Source organism: Thamnophis sirtalis, unplaced genomic scaffold, assembly GCF_051295495.1.
Source record: "Thamnophis sirtalis isolate CommonGarterSnake01/CBP01778 unplaced genomic scaffold, rThaSir2_p1.2 scaffold_1, whole genome shotgun sequence".
In the NCBI taxonomy this organism is placed as follows: domain Eukaryota; kingdom Metazoa; phylum Chordata; class Lepidosauria; order Squamata; family Natricidae; genus Thamnophis; species Thamnophis sirtalis.
Genome location: NW_028261381.1, coordinates 126,014,023 through 126,037,628, shown reverse-complemented (window position 1 = coordinate 126,037,628; position 23,606 = coordinate 126,014,023). Strand labels below are relative to the sequence as shown.

The 23,606-nt window shown below is 35.0% G+C and overlaps 1 protein-coding gene across 1 annotated transcript in view; it reads left to right on the top strand.

Moving 5' to 3' along the window:
- Positions 1–23,293, top strand: part of SEC23A (SEC23 homolog A, COPII component) — a 30,593-nt gene extending 7,300 nt beyond the window's left edge. The window contains exons 3-20 of the mRNA XM_014054245.2: positions 1,289–1,346; positions 3,124–3,210; positions 4,104–4,340; positions 5,595–5,674; positions 6,421–6,565; positions 6,885–7,043; positions 7,516–7,631; positions 8,844–8,967; positions 9,797–9,877; positions 10,978–11,067; positions 12,207–12,313; positions 14,526–14,679; positions 16,742–16,819; positions 17,384–17,545; positions 18,515–18,601; positions 20,268–20,423; positions 20,993–21,058; positions 22,292–23,293. Of these exons, the coding sequence (XP_013909720.1) occupies positions 1,289–1,346; positions 3,124–3,210; positions 4,104–4,340; positions 5,595–5,674; positions 6,421–6,565; positions 6,885–7,043; positions 7,516–7,631; positions 8,844–8,967; positions 9,797–9,877; positions 10,978–11,067; positions 12,207–12,313; positions 14,526–14,679; positions 16,742–16,819; positions 17,384–17,545; positions 18,515–18,601; positions 20,268–20,423; positions 20,993–21,058; positions 22,292–22,381 (2,077 nt within the window). The 3' untranslated portion in view covers positions 22,382–23,293. The remainder of the gene's footprint in view (positions 1–1,288; positions 1,347–3,123; positions 3,211–4,103; positions 4,341–5,594; positions 5,675–6,420; positions 6,566–6,884; positions 7,044–7,515; positions 7,632–8,843; positions 8,968–9,796; positions 9,878–10,977; positions 11,068–12,206; positions 12,314–14,525; positions 14,680–16,741; positions 16,820–17,383; positions 17,546–18,514; positions 18,602–20,267; positions 20,424–20,992; positions 21,059–22,291) is intronic.
- Positions 23,294–23,606: the final 313 nt, after the last annotated feature.

The window sequence follows — 23,606 nt, the reverse complement described above, 5'->3', positions numbered from 1 at the left end:
CGGTTCGGCTGAACCAGGCTGAACCGGTAGCAACCCACCTCTTTTTACAACTATTTGCTTAGTGACCGAAGTTACAAAGGCACTGAAAAAAGTGACATCACCATTTTTCACCCTTAGGACCATTGCAGCATCCCCATAGTCAAGTGATCACAATTCAGACGCTTGGCAACTAGTTCACATTTACAATGGTTGCAGTGTCCTGGGGGGTCATGTGATCACTTTTTATGACCTTCTGACAAGCAGGGTCAATGGGGAAACCAGATTTACTTTACAACTGTGTTACTAACTTAACAACTGCAGCGATTCACTTAACAACTGTGGCAAGAAAAGTTGTAAATGGATCAAAATTCATTTAACTGTGTTGCTTAGTAACAGAAAGTTTCAACTCAATTGTCATAAGTTGAGGACTACCTGTATTGTCCAAAATAATTAGATTAATAAAATCCACATTTTTGCTCTTACAAACACTTTGATTTTGCTTTCTTCAACTTACATATCAGATGTGTTGAATAGAAATTTAACTAAGGTCTGCTCTACCTTTTACCCCCTTTTACTGTGTCTCATATGGACACCAATGATTTTGAGCTTTGGTAATTGGTTGCATGATAAAAAATATCAGGCTTCAGTTTCAGTTTGCTGGTTTAAGCATTATAGTCAATCTCTCCTTAACACCTTTGAATCCTGGAGCTTATGCTTCCTTCCTTGACATATCAGTTTGTGATGGCGTGTTTTCCAATGAAAATCAGTTGCATCATTGGCTTGTTTCTTTGGTATATTTTTTTCAACTAGTATACTCATTTGGAGAAGGGAGAAGCACAGCTCAGCTGTAATAATAATCCAAAACTGAGAAGAGAGCTGCCACAGACACTAATAAAATGCTATATATGTTGTAACTGATTTGAGTAGACAGTGAATAAAGCAGCTAACTATTGTGTTCAAGTGGTTATAGCTTGCTATGTTCATTTGCCATTTCTGATTGATGCCATATTGAAACTCAAGAAAATTAAGTGTAAATCATGCTATGCAAACATTGTTCTCTTTATCAATTGTATATGAGTGAATTAGTATTGTATAAACATGCTACAGAATATGAGAACTGATTCTTCAGTGAACTTAGACAGCCCAGCAAAAACTAGAGATGGAGCTAAAATAGAGCATCCAAAGAGTCAAACTTAATAAGCTTTGTTAAATAAAAACTAGAGATGAAAGTATGTAATATATATTCAGATTTGAGCTTGAAACTGCATTATCTCATAATTTATTGAAACATTTAATATTATGTTTGTAGCCAGGTTGATTATCGAGCAAAACTATGGGCTTGCAATTTTTGTTATCAGAGAAATCAGGTAAGTCAACATTTATATTTGTCCTAGCTATTCTAACATTTTTTGCTCTATTAAACTTACAGATATTATAGTGATAGCATGGTAAAAATATAAAGATCCAAAAATCATTTTGATGTTATATAGACATGAATTAATGTTAAATCTGAAATAATAGTTAACAGAACAAATGTTGGGTAAGTAAAGAAAAAGGAACTGTAAATCCTGAAAAAAAGTCATTTTCTTATCTGTTGAAAAATGATTACATTTTTTGACAAGCAAAATTGTATTAGTAATTTTTTATATGTCAAATGTAAATTAATATTTCTGATGATGTATATGGGTAATCTTTACTTAATGACCATAATTGGACTAGAATTGCCATCATTAAGCAAAACGGTAACTAGGCAAAGCACCATGTAGCCACCCTTTAGTGATGGCAGTTCCTATAGTCTCAACCGTGGTGGTTAGCCAGGACCATGCCATCATTTGGCAAGGATCTCCTGCCTACCATGCTTGCTTCTTCTTCAACTCTCCCCATCTATTCATATCCCCATCACTGTCATTTTTGCCACCCTACATTTTCTGGTCTTATTCCTATTCTCCAGTTGATCTTCATTATCTTGTTCCTTTTGCTGCTGGTTTGGGACCCAGGCACTGGGCAAGGGTAAAGCCCTGCAACAGAGCTTTGCCTGCTGAGGGGAGCTGGCTGAGCCTGTCTGATGGGACAGCAAGGCATGGCATGCTGCATTTCCAGGTGAGGCAGGAAAAGCTACAGTGAAGGTGGAGGCAGTGAGGGAGGTGGTGTTCAAGAAGACAGCAGAATTGGAGTAAGCTGAAGGCTAGGCACTTCCTGGAGGTGCAGTGTGTGGAAACACTCCTGGAGAACCGGCCTGCCAGGCTTCAACAAGGAGTGGAGGCAAGAACCTAGTGTCAACAGAACCTAGGCACACTCCCTCTGTTCTCTTTTGGCTCAGTCTTTCTTCTGCAAAGCCTTGCAAAGGACTAGCAGCTTTCAATGCACCGAAGCCCATAGACCTGTTCTTCCAGGGCATTTTTTGCAGCTCTTGTCCCTCCACTTCCTCCAGTTCTGCTGCCACCCTGAACAGCACTTCCTGCACAGTTTCCACCTTGGGGGAGCCACCGCCTCTCCTGTGTAGCCTAACAATGGAGAGTTCCTCCCTTTGCCATCCTGCTGCCTCTTCCCCTGTAGGGCCTGGGAAGCTCCCTTCAGCTGACAAGGCTCTGCCCATCCTTTTGCACTTGCTGTGTATATCCCAGGGCTGCACTCTCACCCAGCTCCTGCATCCTGGCCCTGCAGGAGGAGGAAGAAGACTGAAGGTCAACTGGGGGTAGTGGCAGGGGTGTGTGTGTAGCAGGAGTTTGTGGCAAAGAGCAGGTGATGAAAAATGTAGAAGCCAAATATTGATCGGGTGCTGCATTGGCCAGAACTTCAAGGAGGGTTGGTTGTAAGTACCATTTGTTCAATGACACTCTAACTTTGAATGGTCACTGAACAAACCAAAGAACACAAATAGTAATTTGTTGTTGTCAGCCATTCAGTTGTGTCCAATCCTTGGCCACTCTAATTAATATCAAAATAATTCCAAAAAATAAATTGAGGACTTTGCTTATTGTGATGTGCCTCCCAGGCTAAAATGGCGAATGGTAAGTCTGAAAGATTTCAGGTAAAATGATATGGTATGAATATTAAGATGCACAAATAGAAATAAGGATAGTAATAAAATTCAGAATGTGATGTATTAGGCTTATATGAACATTTCTGTCATTTTCCTTTCAGTTTCCTCCTACATATGCTGGCATATCTGAGGTGAACCAGCCTGCAGAACTTTTACCGCAATTTTCTAGTATTGAATATGTTGTACAGGTAAATATTATGATTAAAAATTTAGAAGTGAGTGTTGAGCTAGTTAACAATAGTAGAGGAAGAAGTTGTGATGACCAGTATGGCAGCATATTATAATAATATGCATTAGCATTTGTTAATATAATGGAATAAATCAAAATTATGCTTTTCACTGTTTGGCATAATTTGATGTGGTATATCACAGAACTGTATGATTTGTTTTGTAAGAACAACATAGATATTTCTCATATGATAGCATATAGATGCTTGCTCAGCATTATAGATGTTACCTATCACATTTGTTCTTAACACATTGAATAGTATAACAACATAAACACAGAAATGTTTATTAACAAAGGACAGGTAGTTCCTTAACTTACAATAGTTCATTTAGTGACCGATCAAAGTTACAATAGCAGTGACTTATGACCAATTTTCACAGTTACAACCTTTGCAGCATCTCTATGGTCATATGACAAAAATCCAGATGTTTGGCAACTGGTTCACATTTATGACACTTGCTATGGATCATGTAAATCACCTTTTACGATTCTCTGACAAGTAAAGTCAGTGGAAAAGCCAGTTTCACTTAAAAACCAGGATACTAATTTAACAACAGTGATTCACTTAACAACTGTAGCTTGAAAGGTCATAAAATGGAGCAAAATGCACTTAACAAATGTTCCACTTAACAGAAATTTTGGGCTCAATTGTGGTTGTAAGTTGAGGACTACCTGTAGTGCAGTAGCAAACACTTAAATGTTTTGATTAGTGAAAGGGATAACAAGCACAAATCGTTTGGCATTATTAGTCTAGTAACACTATTGACAATCTGTATTACATGCTAATTTGTCATGATTCTTTTGTGAATTAATAATATTAATATTACAATGTTTTTTTCATTTTACTTAAAGCGTGGAACTCAGATGCCTTTGATATTTCTTTATGTTGTTGACACTTGTATGGAAGATGAAGATTTGCAAGCTTTGAAAGAATCCATGCAAATGTCATTAAGTCTCCTACCTCCTACTGCTTTGGTAGGGCTTATTACTTTTGGGAGAATGGTGCAAGTTCACGAGCTTGGCTGTGAAGGAATTTCCAAAAGTTATGTGTTCAGAGGGACAAAAGATCTATCTGCAAAACAACTTCAGGTAGATATCTGATATTTAATTTGATCACTTATTCTGTGACTATTGTGTCTTGGTAAATAGAAGAAGAAAATGTTTACTGTGCTGAACAAAGTATCGTAGTTCAGGAATTAAATGTGCATTTTCTGATTTTCACTTAGTTTTGATTTTAAAAATGTTTAAATGGCATCCTTAAATCTCATGGGAAATGTTATAAAGTTTGAATTACTTGTCCAGTACTGTCAGTGTGTCATGTGCAACTTTAAAGTTGCCATTAGTACTCATACTCTTCCACTTTAAGATTATTAAAAAATTATAATGACTTCAATAACTTTATACACACATACATGCAGTCTAATACTGAAGTAAGAGGGTGTATTAGTCTCCATCTAGTGGGGCTTTTCTCCTCTCAGGAATCCTTTTTCTTCTTGAGACTTGAAAGCTCATTAATAAGTGAATTGTATAAGCAGATGGGAAGAGAAGCCTTGGACAGGTATGTCAGAAACTCATGCTCAAACTTGATTCTTAATTATAAGGGGACATAATAGGATTCAGAAAAGAAAGCCAGATAATGGCTTGAAAATGAAAACAAAAAGCTAATCTTACTAATCTATAATAAACTTCAAGGTAGCAAAATAGAGCTATTAGCAGAGCAATGAACTGCTTAGGCAGAGAGCTGTATCATCCTTAAACAAGGCTAGACTATAGATTAGTGGGCAGCTAGGGAAAATACACTTTTCTTTTTTAATTTAAGATATTCCAAATTGGGTTATGGATGGCAGCTCTCTTAGTCAATAATGCTTGTATGTTTTTTAAAATAATTGATATAATGAACAATAACCTCAAGGAGCAAGAAGAATTACAACCAAGGCAATGGTCAGATAAAAGAAATTTGAATCTGGGGCAGAAATGTAATTTCAGAAAGCATCTCCAATATTATCCTCTCTAATTTGCATGAAAAAAAGGAGGAAGGGGGGAAAGCACATTCAGACTTGCAAGATTCTGTTAATAAAACCCTACCAAAATCCTAGTACTAGATTGGCTTGCATGTCTTTGATCCCTAAGTTTGGTCTGTCTTGGAGACCTTCATGAGAATTAGGGAAGATCATGCCTCAAATCATATTTTTGCCCCAAATTCAGATTTCTTTTATCTGACCCATGTCTTGATTATGGCTCTTCCTCTCCTCAAAGTTATTCTTCCTGCCAATTTCATATGGATTGTTGTTATTTTGAGTGATTTGCCAAATATATAACTATCCTGTTATACATTGTTCACAGGAAATGCTAGGACTTACAAAAATCAATGTATCACAAGGGGGTCGTGGTCCTCAGGTACAACAGCCACCACCATCTAATAGGTATCATTTTTAATTTTTAATTTTTTTTGTCTAAATTGCTTTACACTAAGATCTGCTTTGTTATGTATTTCCATAATTAATTTTATCAGTGCTGAACCCTTACGAACCAGCATTAATCATATTTTTATTTATTTATTTTGGCTAAGAACCAAAATGATCAGTGTAGGCTACTAAAAAAACAACATATTATTTTGGTCTGTTCTGTGTTTATCTCTTGAATAACTTGGGTTATATCCATTGTTATCATGGTGACTATGAAGTCCTGAGTTGATCCTGTTTCCATGCCACATGAGAGCAGATCGTAGACTCCAAGAATTGTAAACCTTGGAGACTTTACTGTCAGTCCACTGAAAGCATTTAGCAACTGAGATAGGAATGTTGTTGTGGAGCAGGGAGTCTGGTATAGCAGCAACAAGCCAATTACTCCCTATATTCCAGCTTCAACCAGAGTGTCTCACATATCTGTTTATATGTGGAAGAACAGGATGGCTGCAAGTCTTGGAAGTCTCATGGATAGTACATATTTTCCAAAATGAAATCCATTTTTTTTTTTTTGCTAGAACTACTCTCATTGGCATTATTCTTTTCCTTTCCTTTCACCTTCTTACTCATTGTCAAAACATGCTTTAAAACAGATTTTGGGTGGGACACAGTGTAGGTAAATGGAAATGGATTTCTCCTTGTGTGAGGCTGGATTTCACCTCCCAGTTGATTTTTTTAAATAGTTTCCCTTTTATTCTTTCTAGATTCTTACAACCAGTACAGAAAATTGACATGAATCTCACAGATCTCTTGGGTGAACTGCAACGAGATCCTTGGCCTGTTCCCCAAGGGAAAAGACCTTTGCGATCTTCTGGAGTGGCTCTTTCCATAGCTGTAGGACTGCTAGAGGTAACAGTTATCTCTGATATAGGAAAATAATTAAGTTAATATGAGTTCGATTTAAATTAAAAAGATAATTCTTTTTAAAGATGGTAAATGATTTTCTGAAACATTTTCTTATAAATATCAACTATACTGAAATTTGAGCAATAATTACTTTCTCAAATTTACATATCTAATTTGGACAATGAGATGGACAGCAAATTTAATACGTAAATAAATAAATAATTGATAATGCAATTTATTTTAGAACACAAATAAACAGTTCTAAATATCAGTGGAATGGCTTCAGGAAGCTCATTTGTTTCTTGTATTTATTATCCTGCAGTGTACTTTTCCTAATACTGGTGCTCGCATAATGATGTTTATTGGTGGGCCGGCTACCCAGGGGCCTGGGATGGTTGTGGGAGATGAACTTAAGCTCCCTATAAGATCTTGGCATGACATTGAAAAAGATAATGCCAAATATGTTAAAAAAGGTACTAAGGTAAGAGATTCAATAAATGCTGATTTTCATTTATGTTAGCTAAGAAGTGTGTTTGAGACATTCCAAAATGGTCCTTAGATTACATCTATTTTTCAGAATTAAAAAAGTCTTTAAAATGTTTACAGTCTTTCTAAAAATATTCTTTGAAATATTGTGACAGTTATAGGCTTCATATGGTATACTAAAAAAATTGAATTGATACTGATGCATAAGTATATCAATTTATAATCATTTCATGAGTTTGTACAATATGCTTAATAGATATAATTTTGAACATTTTGTTCACATTTTTGTTTATCTTATGTAATCATGGAAAGAAATACAGCAAGTCAATACTATCAAAATATACTGAGAAGGATTAAAAGGGTGTAAAACATTACACCCTTTTATTCTGTCAAAGAGCTGAATACCTTCTGTTAATGAATGGCTATAGAAACTCAAGTAACTGGGAAAAATTATATTTTTTGTATAGCATTTTGAAGCTCTTGCAAATCGTGCTGCTACAACAGGTCATGTTATTGACATCTATGCCTGCGCATTAGATCAAACTGGTCTTTTGGAGATGAAATGTTGTCCTAATCACACAGGGTATGTAATATATGAAAGTATATAATTTACTGAAGAAATATTATTTCAATAAACTGTTCAAGAAAAGCATTCATGTATGTGCCAATTGGACTTGCATATCTGAGCATATATAGTTAGTATGTGAGCCAAAACTTTTGATGTTTAGGAATAGACCTCATAAACATGTTTTTTTTTAATTTACTCAAAAGTTAAGTTGTATCATTTAATTCTGTAGCCCCATTAGGTTAAAATGTGCTCAAATTGCTAAATAGGATCTATGGGTATTGGTTGACTCATTTGGGACCAGCCACTTATTTCTTTCCCTAAATCTATGTATCAGGCAGACATTGAATTTTGATCACATGACCACAGAGTTGCTGCAACAACAGTAACTTGAGGCATGATTTGTAAATCCATTTATTCAGCTTCTTCATAGCTTTGCTTTGAATGGTCACTGAATTAATAGTTGTAAATTCAGTGCTATCTGCAGCTGCTCTTCAAATGAATTTTATTCACCTGCCTGGTGAATTTTATTTCTTCACTAGACAATCCATGATCCCCTGGGCCATTGTTTTAGAGATGTTTCCTTGTTAGTTTCCTCAATCCCTTCAACAACAATAGAACTTCTAATATTTTTAAAAAATTCAGGGAGGTACAGTATTCAGAGATATATTTGTCTTGAAAGACCATGTTGAACTATATAGCAATATCAGGAGTTTACCAAGAAATGTTTTTATGACATTTTGTATTATATCAGAATGTTTTATGATACTTCTACATAATGAACAGTTTTATGAAATTTGTTAAATTTCAACTTCATGAAAGTCATGGGTCATGGATATTGAATGCATTTTGTAATTTAGCTATTCTGTAATTTGAGACACTATGCTAAAAATTAATTATATTATGATGCACTGTTTCACCTAATTAAAGGTTATGGGAATCAGAGTTTTTATAGAATATAGATTATGTATGCTCTTGAATAAATTATATATTAAAAAGTCGGTATAAAGTAAAATGACAGATGCCACATTTATTTACTTTTGATGACCACTTTTAAACATTACATTCACAAATATGAAAAAATATAAATAAATATAGAAGGGCAGAGGTTTTTCCAGATGCAAATATGTGCAGTTGTAGTTGGAGACCAGGTTCTGAAAGCAATAAATGATAATGTAACCGTTCTTTAGGACTGTTCATATCTGTCTTATTTATTTATTTATTTTGTAGAGGTTACATGGTAATGGGAGATTCTTTCAATACATCTTTGTTCAAACAAACATTTCAGCGGGTGTTTACAAAAGATGGACAAGGGCAATTCAAGATGGGATTTGGAGGTACCTTAGAAATCAAGGTAAGAAATGACATTTTCTATAAAAAAAATAAGGTTCTCGTGTCCTTATCCCATAAAATCTTACTGTGCACTCAGAGCTAAACAGACTTTTGTGGAAAGAGAGTATTGCTAGCAATAACATTTAGCTTAAATTTTTAAAGCTTGGATTAAAGTACTTTATTTCACTGCGAAAACAAGCTCTTTAAATTGAACAGCTTCTTTTCACAATGAAATAAAACACTGACTGATGTCCTTGGGTTAAAGACGCAAAGTAAACTTTTAACTGTGCAGCTCTGATTCTGCACTTATTGTTTGGCTAAACTATATTAATTTTATTTCTTACAAGCCCACAAAATAAATTGGTGAATGCATTTTATGTTCCTGTGCAGTTACAGTTACAGGCCAGTACCTGTGAGAATTCTATAATCATGGCCTCTATACATCCGTAGTATGATTTGATATAATGCTGAATTGGTAAATTATAAGGCTTCAAAGGACAATAGAAATATTCTAATTCAGATTCCTGCTCCCAGAGATCATCCAACATCTGTAACCAATTACTCCTCTAAAGGAAAATAAATATTTTAAATTTAAAGAAAACCAAGTAATTTTGGTATAATAATATGAGAAAGTAGTGCACAAACACTAGAATTTTTTTTAATGCAAAATATATAGTTTTGAGCAAGAAACATAACCATTTGTTTAGCAAAATCATAGACAATATTTTTGAAAGGTTGACTGGTTCTGCACAACTACTTAGTTTCACTTTTATAGGCTACAGTAAAATTACTAAAGTGAATTTTAACCAACCTTTTGTGTATTATTCTCTCTTACTTTGAAATCTATGTAGACTTCAAGAGAAATAAAGGTATCTGGAGCAATTGGACCCTGTATATCTCTCAATTCTAAGAGCCCTTGTGTATCAGAAAATGTAAGTTATATAAAATGAAAATCAGGTACCAAAGTTTCAAAATATCAATGTTCTTTCTATGCTGCTTCTTCAAAATCCAGCTTTCGCTTCTATAATGTCACAGAATATGGCATCTGAATATCTTTTTTTCATTGCTACTTTACTAAGTGCTGGTCTGTGACATATTTCTTGATTGCTGATTATTTTACTGTTGCTAATTGATGTTAAAAAGTACAAGTTATTCAGCATTTCAGTATCTACACTGTCAATTCTAAGGCTGGTTGCTGTATCTTTTGTCATTAATTTGGTCTTTAATTTTACTTCCAATTTTTCACTGTGCTTTCATTACTAGTGCTTGCAGATCATTTGCATTTTCAGCTATCAGAGTAGTGTCATTAGAATAGTACAGGTTACTGATTTTTCTCCTTTAATTTTAAAAACACATACTGTATATCTTCTTCCAAACAAGCTTGCCCCAATATGCATTCCACATGTAGGAAGAATATGACATTTTAAGGAAGTATCGTATTTTTCGGAGTATAAGACGTACCAAGGTTTTGAAGAGGCAAATTAAAAAAAAAAGTTTTTGCATTCTACAAACCTCCCATAGATTTTTTTGGATCTACGCAAGGAACGCCTTGCTAAGTATCAGCATAGATACTCTGTTGTTTTCTTTTTGGCCATAAGGTGGCATTTTGTTGCTTCCATTGTCAGATACTCTGAAGTAGGCTTTAGTGTCTCTTTAGTGTTTTTTTAAATATAAAATGAGTTAAGCCTTTGAAAATGTTCATTCTTTTTGGAGAGGGCATTATTAGAGTTATAGAAATAATGATTATATGGACTTTACTTCAAAGGAAACATACCACTAGGTATGGAATATGTAGGGAGGAAATGCCAAAATAAATAGTCTGTATTTGCTTTTTACTTTCTTCCTTCTAAATTATTAGTAGGTGTTGCTGATTTGTGTTATCTCAGGTATCATGAAAAAAGTCTCATAAGATTTCTGCATCTAAATAAACCAATAAGAGGTGTTCTAATGTAATACATTTAAAGCCAGCAAGTTTTACTAGTATGTAGCAGACTGTATTATTACTAAAAATTCATTTGCAATATCCTTATAGGAAATAGGAACAGGAGGTACTTGTCAATGGAAGATTTGTGGACTTAATCATACTACAACTTTAGCTTTGTATTTTGAGGTGGTGAATCAGGTAAGATAAAAATAGCTGAACATCCTTTATTGAGAATAACAGGATTGAAAAAAAGGAGTTACTGTAATTTTACAATTAAGTGTTCCTGCAAAGATACTGTATTTTTATAAAAATAGAGTATTAGCTTGCCTTAATTGGCTTTGGGGAATATTATTTAAATATGGATATTAATAGAAATGAAATTTAGCAAAATTTTAGGGAAGAAGGTATGTAATCTAAAAGCTGAGTTTTCTGTAGCACATCTTTCAGTGTTTGTTTTTAAAAATTCCTACTTTATTGATAAATTGTTTTTCAAAGAAGAATCAACACATCAATAGAAAACTGAGTAATTATGCTGTCTGATTTATGACTAAATAAACTTAGTTCCCTAGTATTTGCATATTCAAATAAGACTGGTCAAACTGGCAATTACTATGTAACTGTTTCCATAGGAGAGCAGTAATTACATTTCTGTTCTCTGCATTCATCCTTCTCTGCTGCTTCCATCTATTATAGTTTCCTATTTATAAAATATGTTTTAGAAATAATAGATTAAAGTTATTTTAATCAGAGCAGAATCGCAACATAAAATTAGTGTAGAAAAAAAACATGGATGAAATTGTTTTGTTTGACCATCAAAGATAAAGGAGAGCAAATTCCATGCTCTTCATTTGAATTGTATCAATTTGATGAGACATAAGCATTGTAAACAGTCCTCTTTGATAAAGAATAGGAAACAGGAAGGCCCCACTTTATCTTATCTGTGCCATAAACTCAAAAGATGTGTGCAGACAAATTAACATTAATGGTCATGATGAAAATAGTGTTATTTATCTTAATCTGTTACATTACAATCCTATATATAGCACTAGGACTTATTTCTATGCTAAGAATTACTGACCTGCTCAATTTAATATAAAACAGGATGTATTATCAATATTAAGAACCATTTTTGTTTTGAGAAATCTATGTGTTTTTCAAAGGTCCAGTTTTAGATATGTTTAGATATTGCTAAAGATGAGGAACAAATTTATGGATTTGGTAATTTATCTCGTTTTTGGCAAGTAATTTTTGAACTAGATTGGGTAATACAGTTATCTCCTTAAATTCCTTTCTCAATGTCTTTATTATTCTATCCACCTTTTCCCTTGTCAAAATAGCACAATGCTCCAATTCCTCAAGGTGGACGGGGTGCAATTCAGTTTGTGACTCAATATCAGCATTCAAGTGGACAAAAACGTATTAGAGTAACCACTATTGCCAGAAAGTAAGCATTAATTTTTGATGTAGCATTCCAGACACCTGAATGATATGTACATTAGTTAATGGTATTCAATAGGAAAGTGACGCTTTGCTAGACAAGTTGAAACCTTGCATCTTCGGTTGCAATATTAAACCAGATTTATATGCTTGAGAAGATGTAGAACAGAGTTTGTTGGTGGTGGGGGAAGAAAGAGAGAGTAAACACATTGTAAAACAATTGTTCAGAATTAATTTTGAATCTGAGACGTGTACACAATCGTGGCACGACAAAACTGCGCTACGCAAAATAGCGGAGATTAAATCGCGTCACTAAAGTCGCGACGTCATCATCGCGCGTCATCACCGCGGGGACAACAGCGCGGTGACAGAAGGGCGTTCTACATGCTTCGTTCTTTGCCTCCAAAGGTAGCCCTCCTCCTCCAGCTGACAGCGGCAGCAGGCACGGGGCAAAGCGGGCTGCCCAGCAGCAGCAGCCCGCGGGAAGGGTCCAGCTCAGCCGCGGAGGGCAGCAGGAAGCCCGCGGGGGGCCCGAGCAGGGCCGCCGACGCTGGCGGCGGAGGAGGACGCAGCAGCGGCAGCGGCTGAGGCTCTCCCGGGGCCGGCGAAGCGGGCTTGCCCGGCAGAGGCAGGCCGCCCTCTTCTTCCTCAACAACATCTCCTTGGATGGGCGGCCGCCGCCACCGGGCAAGCCCGCTTCGCCGGCCCCGGGAGAGCCTCAGCCGCCGCCGCCGCCTGCCCTGCCTCTTCCTCCGGGGGAGGCGCCGGCGGCGGAGGCCGCCCGTCCAAGGAGATGTTGTTGAGGAAGAAGAGGGCAGCCTGCCTCCTCCGGGCAAGCCCGCTTCGCCGGCCCGGGAGAGCCTCAGCCGCTGCCGCTGCCGCGTCCTCCTCCGCTTCCTGATGCCCCCCGCGGCTGTGCTGGACCCTTCCCGCGGGCTGCTGCTGCTGGGCAGCCCGCTTTGCCCCGTGCCCGCTGCCACTGTCAGCTGGAGGAGGGCTACCTTTGGAGGCAAAGAACGAAGCATGTAGAACGCCCTTCTGTCACCGCGCTGTTGTCGCGGCGGTAGGGTCGTTTTTTTATTAGCGCTTCGGACGCCGCGGATTTGCCTCCGCACTTATGTCGGCGCGGATAAGGGCATCGCGGTTTTGTGGTGGAACCGTACACAATTCTGTTGAAGTACAAATTGGTTGGCAAAAGAAAAATTTACAATATTGGGGCATACAACCTCTCTGTATAATTATGCAAATTAGAATGTACATGTGATTGTAGCATCAAACTATTTGCTTAGACAGTGAGATCAATGAGCTAGTGTTTAACTGAGATAATCAGGTAGGACTACAAAGCAATAGTAGTTTTGAGAGAATAAAGAGATAGTATTTCATGAATATAATTTCTTTCTAGAGAGTTCTTGTTATGGGTTTTATCAAAGTATCCCTCGTTCCTCTTAAGTCTACCTCTTGGAATCTTTTTCCAGTTTATTGGCATTCTTTGCTTTTCCAAATGTCTGTGTTTTTTCTGGCAGTTTATTTTTCTCTGGAAAAGCGTATTTGGAGAGGGGTGTAATGTATCTATCTACTCTAATGCCATCTTTTCTCCTTCAATATCCATTTGCGGATTGTTTTTAATTATAAAAGTAGAATCCAAATTTCATAAAACAAATGTAACTATTTCTACTCAAATTGTAAAGCTTGATAACATTTTATTTAAACTGGCAACATTTTGCTTGCAGTGCAGATCTAATATACATTTGGAATCCTGCAAAACCTCCCATGTGAATTAGGAAAGGTTTTGTAAAATCCTACATTGAATTTTATTTTGTCTTATGTTGGAGGGTAATACTGAGAACTAATAATAGTGGTCATATAATAGACATATATAATATTGGGTATTTGTAGAAAGTGAAGTTAGATAAGGAATTTAAAAACCCGAATTACTTGTTTTGTGCAAAAAAATACTTTAAACTAGGATAAAAGTCACAGGTTTTGCAGGGACTGCAAGAATTTTGTTGCTTGTACAGTATGCAGTAATCCATATCTGATACCACTTTCTTCTGGGAAATATTCATTGCTGGTTGTTCTGCAAAGAATGCTTTGCTATAGTGTTAAAAAGGAATATAAAGAAAAGTTCAGATTTGTTCAAGTGACAAAATTATAAACTGCTGTTTTTGCTGCTTTTTGGCTTAATTTGTGATAAAATGTTTTTTTTTTTCATTTTGCAGCTGGGCAGATGCTCAGACACAGATTCAAAACATTGCGGCTTCTTTTGACCAGGAAGCAGCTGCCATTCTTATGGCAAGATTAGCAGTCTATAGAGCTGAAACCGAAGAAGGACCTGATGTGCTTAGGTGGTTGGACAGACAGCTTATCAGATTGGTAAGGCATTCAAAATGTTTTAGAAACTGTTTCCTTTCAAGGGTGAGGTCTCTTCAGAGATGTTTATCCAGAGGTTACACTTCGGAACAGTTATTGTTCCATATTTGTTCCTCAGCCATTTGTTTTCATTATTGGAGACAGAAAAGAACAGTTAAGATCTTATGTTTAAATATAGGCACCATGGCAGTGATCTCATATGATTAATTATTGCTAACTACTTCAAAAAAGTTTGTAGAAACCAGAAATTTGATAGAGCTTTTTTTCAGCAGAGTAACAATTTGGAAAGCGTATTTGAATATTTATGAATAATAAAAGTTTTTAGCCCACTTTTAGTTAATTTAACAAATCCTGTAATAAGTGTTTTCAGAGGTAAATCTTGAACTGAATCCAGATCTTTTTAAAGCAGAGACTGGCTGCAGACAGAGCATTCCTGCTCCTGAATAATTGGATAGTTTAGGAGGTAGTTTTTATTATTCCTTTTTTATCCATAATATATTTTAGGGCATAAAGCCTCTTTAGAACACTCTAGCTCACTGATGGAGAATTAGTAAAAATCACCTCCCTCGTTTTCTCTGATTGTTGAATCAGGGATTTCTGCCTAGAGCTTTTCTTGTGCTATGAACAGAATGGTTTATTTGAATCAATGGTGGGATTCAAATAATTTAACAACTGGTTCTCTGCCCTAATGATCAGCTGGGTAGGTGTGGCTCAGTGGTCATGTGACCGGGTCGGTGTGGCCAACTCATCACTCATGTCGCTGGGTGCTTGTCCATAGCTGTTACAATGTAATAAGGGTTAACTGGAGAGGCAATTTCTGTAAGCAGGACAGTAAAGATTAGGCTAGAAACAACACCAGAATGTTTCCTTCCTGCCTGCCTTACAGGATTAGCCCTGTAAAATGGAAAAAGCAAAAGGAGATTTCTTCCAACAACCGGTCCTCCAAACTGCTTAGAAAGTTAACAACCGGTTCTCCTGAATAGGTGCGAGCCGACTGAATCCCAACACTGATTTGAACCCAGTCTATTGAGATTAGGCTAGTGTACATGGTTATAATGCTAATAATATTTAATGATGTGTAAAGAACAGTATTTTGTTATTTTTAATCATTTCCTTGTTTGTATCTAAGCATGAAATAGTTCTTAAGTAGTAAAATACCTTGTCAAGAACAAGTAGGTTCTGCACATACTAACTATCCAACTTAATATGGTATTTATAAATTAGCAGTTGCATTAATAATGACTTCAAATAGCTGTTGTGAGTCCAGTGGATTATGATCCTAGTAAAAAAGTAGGTATTTTAAATGTAGTTCATGCCAAACTGAGACTTTCATTTTTCTTATTTGGCAGCAGGAAAGTTCCCACACATCTCAGTGCATGTTTTCTTCCACTATGAAATAGGTTCTGAATTGGATCTTCTGTTAACCTCTGTTACTTATTTATAAGGAATATCCTGACTGCCACCTGCCACACTCTTTCCTAAACCTGGGCTTTTTAATTTCTTTTAGAACTGAACATGTCCCTCTGCTAGATCTCATGCCAATCCAATGTTTTAAAAATACTAAAACCATAGTGGGGAACAATAAACACCTGAAAAACCTGCTCACCGTGTAATGAAAAATATTAGGAAAAATAACAGTTGTTTTTTAATCTGACATACATTTTGTATAATAAACTGTTAATGTAAGAAATAAAATATTTATTTGAAGGTGATTGCTACTTTTATAGTTATTATATTAACAGAGTTTCTCTCCACATATGTAAGTTGCCATAGTTTTTCTCAGTTGCTGTATCATTCAAGTAACAATTTATTGTCTGGAAATCATAGTTGTGAACATAATTGAGAGCAAAAAGTAGCATCAAAATAGAGAAACTATTATTTAGAGATATTCCTGACTATTAAAGTTGATGTAATATTCATGGATACAGAATGACTCGAGCCTTAATACTTTTCTGAAATCTGGTTTGCAGACTTTTAGAGGAAGATATAGTACATATTATTTTACAACATAATAATATTAAAAATCCTATACTAAACACATTGACTTTGCTTTTAAATCTTGCAGTGCCAGAAATTTGGAGAATATAATAAGGATGACCCAAATTCCTTCAGATTTTCAGAAACTTTCTCCCTTTACCCACAGGTGAGTAAGAATAAAGCATGATTACAGTCTGACAAAAGCATGTTGTCAATGCAGAGTAGTTCATCTTATGACAAATCAGAAGTGAAATACAGTGGAAAATTATTGTTATCTGCATCTTGGAAATTTTGAGGCCAGCAACTTGGTTAATGGAGGTGGAAGTGCCGGTCTCCAGTCCTCTGTAAAAATGTTAGAGATGAAGATTTAGAAAAAAATTGATAGAGGCAACCATGAACAGTTCTAGAAAAGGCTACCTGAAAAGCTGTTTTTTTCCCTCCTAAAGGATATTACTTGCTACTTTTCAAGATTAAATTGATTGTGTGTTATTTGTGAATACTGCTTGATTTCATCATGAACTAAAAAATTCATTATATTTAAAAGTTTGATTATAAAATCTATATACTGAGACAGCATTATATGTATTAATCTATACTGTAGCTGTTTCAAGAGGGGAATTAAAAAACATTTCTCATTCAGATAATGTTAGTGCAGGGATCTGAATTTAATGTACAATGAGCTTAAACATTTGCTATAATAGACTTATGTTGGACTTGTTTTCTTTTGCAGTTTATGTTCCATTTAAGAAGATCTCCTTTCTTGCAAGTTTTCAATAACAGTCCTGATGAAAGTTCTTATTATCGCCATCACTTCATGCGTCAAGATCTGACTCAATCACTTATAATGGTTCAACCAATTCTTTATGCCTACTCTTTTAATGGGCCTCCAGAGGTATAGCACATAGGGAAAAAAATCCAAGATAACAGATTTTGCTTCATCCTATTTTTTAATCATATGCTATTTTGTTACAAAGGCTCAGATTGAAATATAAGTTAAGCAGATCAAATACGTTTAGCATCAAAAACATGAAATAAATAAATTGAATATTTGTCACAAAATGGTAGACTCAGCATTGATTGACAGCAATTGAAAGTGGAATCCTTTTTGTTTGGCATAGGGACTTCTAATTACTATCTTCCTCTTCCAAAATTTAATTTTGTGCAACACAAAAGTGGAAAAATTCTTTATTGAAGATTGATTTTTAACCATATGCTAAATGCCATCAGATGGCTATTCAATACTTGCTCTGGCCTGGAATTGCTTTTGGATACTGTTCCCAAAAGTGCATAGAGGAGCGTACTGCTCTGTGTTTCTAAAAGGAAGATCAGGGATTGCCACCAGGTACTAGCGGTTGGGAAAAACCTGGTTGGAGTTTTTTTGGAGTGGGATGGCATTTAAATGTAATACAATAAATAAATAAGCTACAGGATGAGAGCTCACTGCTTTTTCCATACACTTTTAAAATCACATTTTTTTTTAAAAAAAAGGTCTTTTACATGTATGTTTATATACATGAGCGGTATGGAAACCTGTATAATTATTTAATACTAAACAGAATGTAAGTGAGGGTTAATGTTACTGTAAAATGTATTGCTTACTGAATCAAGATATCAAGGGATCCCAAAACATGGAATCATACTTCGTTGTTGTTGTTGTTGTTGTTGTTGTTGTTGTTGCTGTTGCTGTTGTTATTGTTATTGAAACATGTTTATAAGGCTCATGCTTAAGCTATAATTATACAAAATAAGAATACCTTATACATTTTACTTTATTTGCTAACTAATTGGCACAAAACTGTCTTTAAACTTTTTTTGATGGTTTCCAGTACATTTAATTAAACATTTTTCCTTTTTATATTAGCCTGTTCTTTTAGATAGCAGCAGTATTCTGCCTGATCGCATACTTCTCATGGACACTTTTTTCCAAATTCTTATTTATCATGGAGAGGTAAGAGGAAATAATTTTTGTTTTCTTTATAAAAGTCTTTGAGTAGCAACTACAACCAAAATAAATTTTGCTATTTTTGAAATGGTACTCATTCTCTGAGAAAATGTACCATTTAATCTGGGGGGAAAAAGAGCTCTGAAATCAGCAATGGGCAGGTTCAGAGCAGAAGTAGACATGAACTCCTTTCTCATCATCCTCAAGAGCCAAGGTGGCGCAGTGGTTAAATGCAGCACTGCAGGCTACTGCTAGATCAGCAGGTCAGCGGTTCAAATCTCACCGGCTCAGGGTTGACTCAGCCTTCCATCCTTCCGAGGTGGGTAAAATGAGGACCCAGATTGTTGGGGGCAATATGCTGACTCTCTGTAAACCGCTTAGAGAGGCCTGAAAGGCCTATGAAGCGGTATATAAGTCTACTGCTATTGCTATTATTTTCCCTGCTATATCTGTATTCACCTCAGTTATCTTTTTCTTTGCTGAGTGTGGAAGGGACAGGTTGATATATTTACTGTACAATATGATATTGTTACATGTCCTATAAAGGGTTACATATGAGATTCATTTTTTTTCATTACTTTTTCCTTTTATCTTGCTTTTGGTCTGATTCTTTTTTTTTTTTAACTTTTTACTTTTAATATTTTTATTCATTTTTAAATTTAATAAAAATATTAAAAAGAGATTTTGACAACTGATGTGTTGTCTAGTATAGTCAATAAAAATCTGCTACTACCAGTAAGAGTGTGTGTGTATATATATATATATATATAGGTCTCTAGTTGTTCGGGTTTTCTCCCGCGTAGAATTGGATATGTCTTTGCGACGTTTCGACGAAGTCACATTCGTCATCTTCAGGCTGCTGCTGACTACTTCAGGTTTTGGTGTTTCCAGGAGTAGGAAACACCAAAACCTGAAGTAGTCAGCAGCAGCCTGAAGATGACGAATGTGACTTCGTCGAAACGTCGCAAAGACATATCCAATTCTACGCGGGAGAAAACCCGAACAACTAGAGACCTACATACTAACACCCGCGAAAACCTCAGAAAACATATATATATATATATATATATATATATATATATATATATATATATGTTATATTTGTTATATTTGTTATATTTATGCTGATAAATAAATAAAGGGAGACTAGTATAGTATATATATAGTATATATATACACATACATACATACATATATACATACATACAAAAATATTTTTATCAATTTGAATTGTCACATGGCATTCGTGGAACTAAGTAGGGAATTTATGATATAAGTATATTTTAAGTAAATGAATATTAAATAGTCACAACCGTATTTGTTGAAAATGTGAATGTATTTTTAAAGGATTTAATGAAATGCCATAATTGTTGAGTTTCTCTTAATAAAAAATGATTGCAGTACTAAAATTAATCAATAGATAGCCTATTGTGGTATTATCCTCCAGATACTCTGTGTTTATATTTGGTCTGTAGTTGTTATTTATTTGTTTTAATCCTATTTAATCCAAGTCCCCTTAGAGTTGCCTGGTAATTGAGGCAGCATATGAATAATTGAGTAATAATGGCAAAAATAATAATGTTAATGGATTTACCTTGATCTAGCAGTCTTACTATTAAAACTGATTTATATTAAATTTTCACTAAACAGTGAATGTTGAATTGCTGTCTAGACTATAGCTCAGTGGCGCAAATCAGGCTATCAGGATATGCCAGAATATGAAAACTTTCGTCATTTGCTCCAAGCCCCAACTGATGATGCACAGGAAATTCTTCATTCAAGATTTCCAATGCCACGATATATTGATACTGAACATGGAGGTAGTCAAGTAAGTTACTTTGATTTCTACCTGGGGGATTGTCTGTTAAATAAAAAGCAGATAGTTTTGGTAGAGTTTTTGGTAAGCTTTATTTCATATAATTAAAGGGAGCATGATTGAGTATGTATTATCCTGTGTGTTGAACTTGGGAGAGATGGTCTTTCATATAATCAAAACATATAAACAGTGGCTTTATTGCCTGTTGAGAACCACTTATAGAATACTCTGTAAGTATTTTAATTTCTGTCATGCTTTCTCCAGTGTAGTATTGGAATGATGTGAAACCTCTTAATGTATTGAATTAGCACATTGTTGCTCAAAGATGTGGTCTTTGGTTGTTAAAGAAGAATATCAGTATTTGGGGGTGTGCGGTTCTTTTGAGTAGTAGTAGTAGTATATTTATATACACAAAACAGAGAAAACTGTTAATACTAGTATGCATTGATCTTGTTCTTCGATGCATAAGGAAATATGTAGGTGAGGGCACAATGTATCATAAAGACTCACTGTACATGCTGTGATTGAAACCATTTTAACTGTTATTTAATAAAATAATCTTTTTGTTTGTTTCTTTCAAGGCCCGTTTTCTACTTTCTAAAGTAAATCCATCTCAAACACATAATAATATGTATGCTTGGGGACAGGTAAGCTTTAGCATGATTAATCAACCTGCATAGAGTAATTAAAATATTATTTTCTGTGTTAACATTTCTGAGCATCTTCAAAAAAAGAACTAAAAGTAGATGGAGTGGTAAATTATCTACTAATTAAATTAAAATATTGTATTAGTATTTTTCTAGAATTAGACATACATTTTTGATAGAAAGTCCTTAGTCTTTTTAAGTAAGACAAATCTTCAAAGTTATTACATGTGTAATTTTTAAAAAACCTACTTTTGTTTCTATCATTTTAAGAATTTGATAACACTATATTGGATATATTTATGCTGTATATATCTATTGAAAAATAGATTAAGAGTTTGATTGTATTATAGATAACTATTCTAATAGATACAGTCAAAAAGCATTCACTTTTTTAGAAGATAGATTCGTGAAACGAAAGAAGAATGTGCTCATGAACTAAACTGCAAAGCAAATGTGAGGTCTGAATCCAAGATACACAGCGTCTGTTTTTAAATAGTTTTCTATTTTTACACACATTTTGCAAAAGGCAAACTTAGTTAAGTTTTGAGAGAGTTATTTTTATGAGGAAACTAAATATAAGGTGTAAAGCATAAGACCAGAAATTCCAACCACAGATGTCTGTACCTCAGAGCATATTAAAGATTCCATTCATTGATGGCAAACTGGTTAAATTTAAAGTAATGGAACCTGAGGCTAGGACACATTCTTAGAAATAGGGATGTTGCTGTAAATCAATGTTTGTTTTGCACGATGCTTACCTCACAATATGACCAGGATGGACAACATTCCTGAGAGTGCCACATGTCTGAAGGAAAAGTAGTTAGTTGCACATAGGCAGTCCAACTGGGGACTCCCATTTTTCACAGCTTCTTTTGCTTCCTTGTAATAAATTTATGTGACACAAAATCTTTATTATTTATTTTAAAATGTATATATTGCTGCCCACCTATCAAAAGGAAAACTGAGTAGTGAACAGAATAACACATTATATTAAAAACCACAGTTTAAAAAAATGAACCGGTTAAGGCCCCAGTAAAACTTACATCCATCCACCCCATGCCAGTTTGTCAACATTCTAGTTTCACTGCCTGGGGAAAAGCCCACTGTAGTGTATATGCACTGCTTTTCTGAAGGCCAACAAAGCCAGGATTGTCTGTATCTCGGGGGAGAGGCTTTATCATAAGGTAGGCACCCTGACAGAGGAGGCTGCTAACATCTTCCATTCTGTAATAGGAATCTGGAGCACCAATTCTTACGGATGATGTCAGTCTGCAGGTCTTCATGGATCATTTGAAGAAACTAGCTGTATCAAGTGCTGCTTGAAAAAATGTGGAATTTTAGACATGCAGACAAGTTGAAACATTTTCACTTTATTATTCTTTGTATGTAATTGCAAAACGGAATGCCCAAGCTGCCTAACTACATATAACAATGTAATTTTCAAGAGAGAGTGTATATTATCAAAGGCCTAAGAACAAACATAATTTTGAAAAGTAAATGAAATAGGAATATTGGGAGAAGTCTTTTAGGTTGCCTTAGTCCATTGATGACTAGCTTTTAAAAAAATATTCTAATGGTGGAAAGTACCATTCTGGTTTGCACTACGAAAATATGGCATAATCATGCTTATTCCTTTTCACTAGCAGAAGAAATTGATAAAATACAAATCCAACTTGGTGATATCTGAAAATATTTATTTTCTCTGTTTAGCTACACATGGATGTTTTAATAGTTTTGTTTTTCATTGTTTGGTAGATAAATTGTTTCTATATGAAGAAACCAAGCACACAGAGATTGAAAAAAGAATTGTTATCCAGTTGTTATCCAAAGCTTATACTTTGATAGTCTTCTAGTGTCAATCTTGCTACAATTATTCAAACTCTATAAAATTGAATGAGTTCAAGAAAGGCAAATTAATATCCTATGCCTATCGCAAATGTCTTTGCAAGAGAATATAAAAATTGTACTATAAATAAAAAATGTTGTCTGTTCTCAAATATACTTTTTTGTTATAATTATATAACAGTATAAAATCGTGTGTTCTTGTGCTATATTCTCTTTCTGTTTTCTATTAAATTATATAGGTGACAATTATTTTCCAAACAGTATTATACACTACACGCCATAATGATTACAAATCTGATAATATTTAGCTTTGTTTTTTGATAAAATCTATATTTACACACATGTACATATCTTTAATAATAAATAAAGTTTTTTTCCCATTTGAATACAGATTGGCTTGTTGAAGCTATTTCTATACTCAATATTTGCTAAAGGTACAAAAGTATTCTTAAATATAGATATCAATTCAATTCAATTCAATTCAATTTGCTTTATTTGTATGCCGCCCTTTTCCCTGAGGGGACTCAGGGCGGCTCACAGTTCAAGGGGGGGGGGGGAAACAGACAAGTTACAAACATGAAAACCATACACCGTTAAAAAAGCACAACAGTCATACCATTTGAGTGGGGTTGCAAGTCTTTTAGCCCCAGGCCTGTCGGAACAGCCAGGTTTTAAGGGCTATGCGGAAGGTCTGGAGGGTGGT